At 41.7% G+C, this 9,326-nt stretch overlaps 1 protein-coding gene across 1 annotated transcript; it reads left to right on the top strand.

Annotated features, from left to right (window-relative positions):
* Positions 1-1,092: 1,092 nt before the first annotated feature.
* ifi30 (IFI30 lysosomal thiol reductase) lies at positions 1,093-6,536 on the top strand. The gene is made up of 7 exons (XM_036565430.1): positions 1,093-1,260; positions 2,752-2,934; positions 3,014-3,088; positions 3,220-3,309; positions 3,614-3,763; positions 5,303-5,371; positions 6,285-6,536. The coding sequence occupies exons 1-7, from the start codon at positions 1,183-1,185 to the stop codon at positions 6,342-6,344; spliced, it is 705 nt and encodes a 234-aa protein (XP_036421323.1). The 5' UTR covers positions 1,093-1,182; the 3' UTR covers positions 6,345-6,536.
* The last annotated feature ends 2,790 nt before the right edge of the window (positions 6,537-9,326 follow it).

Genomic DNA, 9,326 nt, shown 5'->3' with positions numbered 1-9,326 from the left:
TCTAAAAAAGTGTGAAAAATAAAAATCCAACTTTAATTGAGGTTTTTGTTGGTTGGTGAAGACCCTCATTAAGACCCTCATTCTCTTTTCTTTTGTTTATCTGTTGTTCTACTGTTCAACATCCCTGCTGAAACACCCATAGACAGCATTAAGTGTTTCTATTGGTTCCTAATGACTTTGTAAGGTGTTTTGACTCTTTTAATGGGTTTTATATCACAGTGTAAAAGGATCATAATGGTTTAACCGGAGACCAACAGCTGATTCTAAACGCATATGATAGCTTCCTATTAGGTGCTAAAGGTGTGCTGCAGGAAACAATTCAATTAATTCCCCTTAGAAGGCAAAACCATCAGGTTTTAAACCAATGCACTCTCAGAAATAAAGGTACTAAACCGTCTCTAGGTCAGTTCCCCTCTTCTCACTGGGGTGGAACCCTCAAGGGTCCATCTCAGTACCTTTAGTCAGGGAACATAACTGAACCATAATCCACTGAAATGATATGTTCTAAGCTGTACTGACTCCACACACCCCGTCTCGTCTCCAGGCTTTTATTTTACTGTTCTGTTTAAAACATTCGGTTATGAAAAGGTACAAATACGAACTTTTCACCTGGAAAAACTTATTTAAGGTTCACAATCAGACCTTAAAACCACTGTTGAACCTTTGAGGGAACATTTACACTGTTTGTACCTTGATAAACCAGAATTGTACCTGCACAGAACCTTTATTTCTAACAGTGTGGGTTCTAATGGTCCTTCTTCAGCAGAAAATATGGATCACTGCTGCACTAGTTTATTACAGCATTAGTGCGCAGTTTGTTTTTCATAATGGCTGTTTATCAGGTGAACAAGATCCCTCCTCGTGACAGCTTAATCATCTCCAAACCCCGTGGTAAATGTGATATACTGAGTTATTGTGCAACCATCGCAGATCAGCAGAGAAGCTGGGGCGGCTGCGCAGACTCGGCGCGGGGGCTGCGCCGCTTTTACGCAGCCCGGGTGACTTTTATAGCTGCTGCTGTTCTGCTGGATATTGATGACGCGCCGCCGTCATGTGACGCCTCAGCCAATCAGAGCGCCGCGCCGAGTTTAGAAAGGAGGATAAAAATGAGGTGAAGGGAAGGTTCACTCGGATTCGGCGGACTCGGAGAAACTGAGAGGGAAAGAGGGGAAAACTGGGAAAATGTGTGCCCTGAAAGCTTCACTCCTGCTGGCTGCTCTCTGCCTCTGGCTCCGGTGCTCATCTGCGGACAAACTCGGGGTAAGGTCCGAAGACAAAGTTTGGAACTTTCCGTTCCACCTTAAATGGTGCAGCAGTTACATTAGAGCGCCTCTGCTGCACCATTTAAGGTGGAACGGAAAGTTCCAAACTACAAGTTCGCGAATAGGAAAACTAATGTGTAGAATCGACACTTAAACACACTTAAATGCGCTTAAGTGTGTTTAAATACTAAAATGTGATTTAAAAGGCTCGTTTCTGTCTTGAATGCCGGTATGTTTTCATAACGCGTCTGTGCCGATTCACTAACACCGACTCTCCGATTCTAATCAAGCATCTCAAAGTGAAATCAGCCTGTTCGGATAAATGTTTTATCTTTTAATCCAGTCAGGTCTGGCTGTCAGTGTGAACCTCTGTACAGTGATTTAATCTGGGCTGTGCAGGAAGTTTGACGAAAAAGAGCTTCTTCTGTCGCAAGTTGCTGTGGGCGTGGCTATAAAACCACAGAATCCGGTCGGATCAGTGAGTCAGTGATTCACTGATTCACCGATTCATTGATTCAGTATGCAATTATAAAGCAGTTCATAATACATCACTCAGACTTGAGTGCACGATTAGTTATGGTCTGCAGTTATTAGTGCTGACATTCAGTGTTACAGACTTCAAAGGGGAATTCCACCCATTTTTCCAATAATCCAAAATTCAGTTTTTGCCTCACAGCGCCCTGCATGTATCCCTCCACCATGAATGGAGTTTAAGTTCTCTAAACTATCATAAAACAGTGTCTCAGTCATCAGGCAGTGAATTCATAACCATTTCATGTAGGAACTTTCTGTGAGGGAGCTTTTAGAGGTGGATGTCTGGTTCCCTATCACCACCACTGTGAACAGTTCTGACTCGGTAAGTTTATCTAGAACAGAGCGTTTCACACCAAACCACTCTGAACCGCTCTGTTTACATCTTAACCACTGAATTAATGGGGACATTTAGAATATTCCCTTTTGTGTAGTGAATGAGCATCTGATTCAGCAAGTATATTCAGTATAAATATCACATTGGAATTGTATCGTGGCTGAAGTATCGTGATTATATCGTATCGTGGCTGAAGTATCGTGATTATACCGTATCGTGGCTGAAGTATCGTGATTGTACCGTATCGTGGCTGAAGTATCGTGATTGTACCGTATCGTGGCTGAAATATCGTGATTATATCGTATTGTGGCTGAAGTATCGTGATTGTACCGTATCGTGGCTGAAGTATCGTGATTGTACCGTATCGTGGCTGAAATATCGTGATTATATCGTATTGTGGCTGAAGTATCGTGATTATACCGTTTTGTGGCTGAAGTATCTTGATTATATAGTATGGTGGCAGTAGTATCATGATTATATCGTATCGTGAATTATTTCGTATCGTGGCTGAAGTATCGTGATTATATAGTATCGTGGCTGATTTACTGTGATTGTCTTGAGGGACCTTGCTGTTTTGTTTTTTTTTTTTTACTTTCCCATGATGCTCTTGTGTTCCTCCAGGTGCTGGATGAGGGTTTGAGGTCTAACCTGACGAAGCCGAACGCTGCGGCGGTGAACATCAGTCTGTACTACGAGTCTCTGTGTCCCGGCTGCCGACAGTTCCTGGTGGGGGAGCTCATGCCGACGTTCTTCATGCTGAGCGACATCATGAACGTGGAGCTGGTTCCGTTCGGGAACGCGCAGGTTCGGCCGTCTCTGAGCCTTCGGTCTAAACGCTGCTTGTGTTGCTGCTGTGGTTAAACTGCTGGTGTTTGTGCTGCAGGAGAAGAAGATTGGAGACAAGTACGAGTTCATCTGTCAGCATGGAGCAGACGAGTGTCAGGGCAACATGATCGAGGTGAGAGTTCACATCACCACCTCAGTCTTCTGAAAGGGATGGTTCAGCTAATTGTAGAATTCCACCGTTCTCAGTAGCACAAATAAACCACACATTATTCTCGTTTATGTCGTCTTTGTGTTCATCTTCAGACCTGCATGCTGAATAAAATGGGAATTTATGCGTATTTGGTGATAAACTGCATGGAGATGGCCAAAGATGTGCTGAATGCAGCGAAACCGGTGAGTCTGTGAGCTTCTGAGGAGTTAATGACTGTAAAGAGCCTCTGGCCTATAACGTTCATGTACTTCATTTTTGTCAATGAGCTGTACATTTAAACATTTGTGTAGGTTATGTACCTAAAACAGTCAAAATTAGTATCTGTATGATCATTTTCCAGCCTCTTTTTATCCCTTAGAGCTTTGCTGAATGGGCGGGGGCTAAAGTGCAGTGGGCTGAATGGGCGGGGGCTAAAGTGCTGTGGGCTGAATGGGTGGGCTAAAGTGCTGGTGGTCTCCATGGTAACGGTTGCTGCTGTGTCCTCAGTGCGCCGATCTGTTCAGTGATGTTCCGTGGAAGACCATCGACTCCTGCGTGACCGGAGACGAGGGGAACAAACTGATGCATCAGAACGCTGTGAAGACCGGAGCGCTGAAGCCGCCGCACGAATACGTCCCCTGGATCACCATCAATGGAGTAAGAGCTTTATTACAGCTTTATTACTGCTTTATTACTCAGAAAACCCTGGGGGGAGGGGGTCACTCTGTTTTTTCTGAAGGGCGAGGAATGTGAAGTGACCTTTTCACAGTTTTTAAATGCTGCTATTCGATGTTCATCTCGGTCAGCCAGCTGTGATAATTACCTGTTCAGACAGACAGGTGATCTACTGCTGACTGTGGTGCTGCTAACACAGTCACTAAACTAAACTCGTTATTGTGGATGTTCTGAAGCTTCATCAGTTCCCTGATGGTTCTAGGGGTTTTCCAGTTAGGTACTGAAGTATTTTGGATGGTTACTATGGTGGTTTGTAAGCGATGCTATTCCAGGTGGTTGCCAGTGTGTTGCTCGTTGGTGCTTAGTAGGATGTTGCTAATGAACTTGTATCATCTTCATATAAGTTGGATGGACAAATTTTCATCCCATTCATTTCTATGTAGGTGGGACTAATGTAACAATGTCTGTACAACCCAGATAATGAGCATATATGGGTCTGCTGGCTTGATAAGGTCGGCACCGCCCTGACTGTTTGCCACTGCTGGTCCCCCTCGGACCACCCACATTACTGTGCTGCATACAAGCTCTAACTAGTTTTTAATCTCCTCAAACAGATTGTAAATGCAGACAGACTTTTATTTTAGAAAATATTACAAACAACTGAGAGAAAAAAATAATGACAGCCTGGTATAAAATGATTTTACAGTAAATGTTTCTGACACTGAGCTGGATTAAAATTATTCAGTAAACTAGTCTACAGAGTGTAATTAAAGAAACGAAGGAAGGAAAATCAGTAAACTGGACTGTGAGTGAAAAATGAGAGATGATCAGTGGAATTTTCTCTATTACTCGCTTAAACACTGGTGGGCCGTCCGGAAAACACTGAGCACATCTGTGGACCACCAGCTTTGCCATCAGTGGGCTGACAGTGGCCCACTATCCTCTTACTATCAGGGAAAACCGTACATCCGATCAAAAAGCTGTATAAAAGCTCACCATTCCCGATCAGACCGATCATCCCAGAGCTGGATCGATGTTTATCTCACTGATAAAGCTGCTTTATATCCGTCCTGATTATTTTAATCTGTACTGACTGACCATTGATCTCCATTACATCCAGCAAAGACCCGCCTTCTTTTATGTCTGATCGGTCAGTGCAGGAAAATCATTCCTTCCATTATTGTGATGTTATCATGATGTTACAGACCAATTCCTGTTTTTCAGCTCGGGGTGCCTGGAATTCTGCACAAAGACACAGACGTATAAAACATGAGGCTCAAACACTGAACCAGCCAACAAAACGGGTCTCACTGAAAAAATAAACTTCAGTCCTTAAAAACCTGTACAGTGATCCCCCTCCCCCCTACACTGCCCCCTCCACACTGCCCCCCCACACTGACCCCCCCACCGCCACAGCTGAACCCAAAAAACAATATAAATTAATTCATATTCATCTCTGTAAACAGCAGATCTTTATTATTAATTTAAACGCGTTTTTCAGTTGAGTGTCTCTGTTTTCAGGAACACACTGAAGACCTGCAGCAGAAAGCCATGAGCTCCCTCTTCAACCTCGTCTGCAGTTTGTACAAGGTCAGTCTGGGTCATCACTGACAACAACGTTTATATTTTAGTTCTTACATTATATATGAGTGTAAAAACCTAGAAATCCTGAGTCTAACGCTGAAGATAATAATGACCATCGTGTCCTCATTACGGTTATTATTGTCCTAATTTTTAAGGTGGTTTCGCTTCTTTCAGTGATGGGTAATTCAGCCTTTTAATAAAAGGCCTAATCAGTCCAATTTTGTGACACAAAGGTTTTAATCCTGATGGTCTTTTTTAGCAGGGAAGTCATTAATTCTGCTAGGTACCTACTACAACTTACCTGCTGGTTCCCTGTAGAACACCTTTAGATCACATTAGAAATCCATCAGATGCGTCTAGAATGAATCCCATAGTACAAACCATTAGGATCCTTTACAGTGTGATATCAACCCATCAGGAAAACACAATACAGAATTGGCCCTTTAATAAATGGCCTAGGGGTGTGTGTGTGTGTGTGTGTGTGTGTGTGCGTGTGTGCGTGTGTGTATGTGTGTGTGTGTGTGTGTGTTCATCCATCCTTATTGACAACCAGCTCAGTAAAGAACAGAAGCTGAAATGTTTACTAAATGCCTGTCTTGGTTTAAAGGTGGAAACGCAGCTGCTTTTGAGTTATATTTACTCTCTGACTCCCCCTGCTGGAGCTCAGTGTGTCTACATTTATCTAAATTGACATTTTACAAATTGAAGGCTTTAATAAAGTATTAAATCTTCTTAAGTCAGAGTTTGTAGAGTTCAGGATGTCAGTCTTTTGAATTATAAAGGTTGCTGTGGTATTTATTAAACTAAAGAAATGACATTTAAAACGTATTAAATGCTGCAGACGTTTTAAATCAGTGCATGCAGAGTTTAAATCACTCAGTGTTTTATTATTGACGTGTTCTGCTGTTCTGTGTTTCAGGGAGAGAAGCCGGCCGCGTGCACTCTGGGGATGAAAGGGAAAAAGGGAAGTTTCTGCTGATCCGGTTTTCCTCTCGGATTCTCCGTTCTGCTGCATCACTTTCATAATCAATCAGTTTTTATAACCTTTCAGTTTAAACAGTGAATTCACTTCATTAGACCTAATCCACAGTTTCAGTGTCAGGAATGCTGTGAAGGTATGAAGCACTTCAGCAGAGTGTGGTTATTATTTTAATAAAAGAATAAAACCTCATAACTGCCTCCTCAGATTCACTCTCTTTAAAGGAGTACAGTAAGTAGCTGTTACTGGTCAGTGATAAACGGACGGATCGTCAGACGTCCGATAATCACAGTAACGGCTTTAATTCATTAAAGTAAAACATTGAAAGTTCAGTTTAGTTTCTTCAGCAGCTGCATATCTGGAAATGACTCTTAAAATAAAGTGTTGACGTTTGGTTTAAGGTTTAGGAGAAGGTTGGCGACATTAACCTTTTAAGCTCCTTGAGTCCACCGGTGGTTCCAAAACGCGCTTCGTCATGTTCTTCATAACTTTCATATTTCATAAGCTACATTCTAAAGGTGGGGGTCGTATGAGAGCTGTAACTGTCTTCTTTCCAGTCAAATAGATGGGTGATGTAATTTTAAACCCTTATAATAAAAGAAGAACTTTTTTTTTTCTACTGAAAGTCGACCCATTTTTCCACAAATCTGGGCTAAAAACTATAAACAGATGGCGTCTCTTCAGTGATCTGCTCTGTGAAAACTATTTTTATAACATAATACAAGAGTGTCTAAGATTTTTGGCTTTCAGCAGTAAATTGTAAGCATATAGCAATATGTGTATCATAAAACACATGTTCTGTTAATCTGAGGGGAGCTTTTACAAAACAATAAATAAAACAAAAATTTACATTTATTTCATGCAGTTACTGAATAATTTGCTGTACGATTTGGTCTTTTAAATTCAGATGGACAAACCAAAATATACCCTGGTGAACCACATTAGCTACTTAGCTGGTCGAACACAGAGTGATTTAAAGGGACAGTCTGGACAGAATGAGGACTGTAATCACCTGTAAACGTTCACTCACAGCGCTGCTGCAGTGTCTGTATCAGTGGATCCTAATCTGCTTCTGAAGATTCCACACAGTCCACCCTTCACCTTCAGCCCTCCGTACCACTGGAACCACTGACTAATAATATCTTTATAGAGCACTTTTCATAGCAGTGGCAGCTCAGAGTGCTTTACAGACAGTAAAGTAACAGTAATAGAGGAAACTGTAAGTATTCATTTAAACTCATATCAGGCAATACAGATCAGATTAAAGAGATGAAGACCAAAGAGCCGCAGAGTTTTACTGAAGTGCTGAGTTAAAGAGCTGCGTTTTCAAATGTTTATTAAAAGTGAGCTCTGAGCTCGACTGTCTAATAAAAGGTGAACTGAGCTCCACAGTTTAGCTCAGTAGTCGCAACCCAAATGTTAAGAAGAGCCATTTTGTCGCGTTTCAATAAAAATCAAACCACCTCAGGAGCCACAGCCTTTCATGTCCATTTTATTGGAGTAACGTTTCACCATCTTGGCTGTAAAAATGTCTCAGTATGTGCTGATGTTTTAGTATGGACTAAAAGATATAAATGAAAACACAGACTTAATTTGCACTACTTTAAGCCTCACCTCAGCTACAGCTGCTTTTCTCGCATCTCCAGCAGGAAACTTTTCCACAAAAGTAGAACAGTTTCTTGTAAAATGTCTCCCAACATTCAACTTTTTACGAGACTGAAGTCGCTTCTCATTCACCAGCTTCACACTCGAATGTTTTCGTTCCACCTTAAATAGTGGCTGAGGTGCCAGAATTTAGCTATGTAGCTAACAGTTGCACCATTTAAGGTGGAACGGGGAAATTCGAAGCTGGCGAATGAGAAGCGACTTCAGCTTCACGACTTTTTATTGTTTGTTTATTGTTGCAGATTAAACTCTAATCAGCTGGAGTGATTATAAACGCAAATAAGTCCATTTGTCTCCAAATTATCGATGTTCATCTTAAATCTCTCTCTTTGCCGTTTCGTTAGCTACTAGCCAGGCGAGAGTGTTGTCTGTGTTGCTATGGTGACCAGCAGTCTGCACTGATCTTCAGGGTTAAAGGGTGAATTAGCAGTTCTACATTAACTCCAGAGTTTAAGACCATTTATTGTTAAACTGTGTTGAACGATCAGCAGAGCTTTATTTTACTGTAAAGGAGGATTATTTTATTTTTACCTACTAATCTAATTCAGCTGTGGAGCCACAACAGGACAGTAAAAGAGCCGCAGGTTGCCGACCGCGGGTATAGAAGCAGAATAACTGAAAGAGTCTCTCCATGTTTTCTGTGTTTTACTGAAGGAGTTCAGAAGGTCAGAATCTGCAGATCTGAGATCATAAACAGATGTTCAGGAGCTTTAAGGTCATTTAGAGCTTTAAAAACCAGCAGCAGAGCTTTAAACTCTCTCTAACAGATCCAGGCAGTCAGTGCAGTGTGTAACGGGGTGATATGAGCTCTCTGTGTTGGTGCTGTGAGGATCCGTGCTGCTGCGTTCTGTACGGGTTCTAGAGGATGGACTGTTTTCTCCAGTAAGAAGATCATTACAGTGATCAACTCTGCTGAACAAATGCAGCTGTTGATGCAGTTTCTCTGCGTCGCTCTGAGAGGGAAAAGGCTGAACTTTAGTGATTTTCTCAGATGATAAAAAGCTGCTTTAGTCACTGTGTGTACATGCAGATTAAACAGAGCTCAGAGTCTCAGATCACACCCAGGTTTCTACTGCAGGTTTGGAATATGAAGATAAACAGCTGGGATTCTCATAAAGCAGCTTCTCTGAATTTTTCAGTTTTTTGTGATTTAGTTGGCGAAAGTCTTGATTGTCAGAGGGAGTCGAAATGTATTTGTGTATCGTCAGCATAGCTGTGAAAATTGATAACAATTGATATAATCCTAATGATTATATTGTTCTTTTTTTCAGCAGGGAAGTCATTCATTCTGCAAGGTACCTACTACAACCTCTCTGC

Source organism: Colossoma macropomum, unplaced genomic scaffold (genome assembly GCF_904425465.1).
Source record: "Colossoma macropomum unplaced genomic scaffold, Colossoma_macropomum, whole genome shotgun sequence".
Taxonomy (NCBI): domain Eukaryota; kingdom Metazoa; phylum Chordata; class Actinopteri; order Characiformes; family Serrasalmidae; genus Colossoma; species Colossoma macropomum.
This window is presented reverse-complemented; position numbering and strand designations above follow the sequence as displayed.

Bases quoted from the DNA above. Each gene is read 5' to 3' on its own strand.
- ifi30 (XM_036565430.1), top strand. From the start codon at position 1,183: ATGTGTGCCCTGAAAGCTTCACTCCTGCTGGCTGCTCTCTGCCTCTGG. The intron at 1,261-2,751 runs GTAAGGTCCGAA...GTGTTCCTCCAG, and splicing joins CATCTGCGGACAAACTCGGG to GTGCTGGATGAGGGTTTGAG. The intron at 3,764-5,302 runs GTAAGAGCTTTA...CTCTGTTTTCAG, and splicing joins CCTGGATCACCATCAATGGA to GAACACACTGAAGACCTGCA.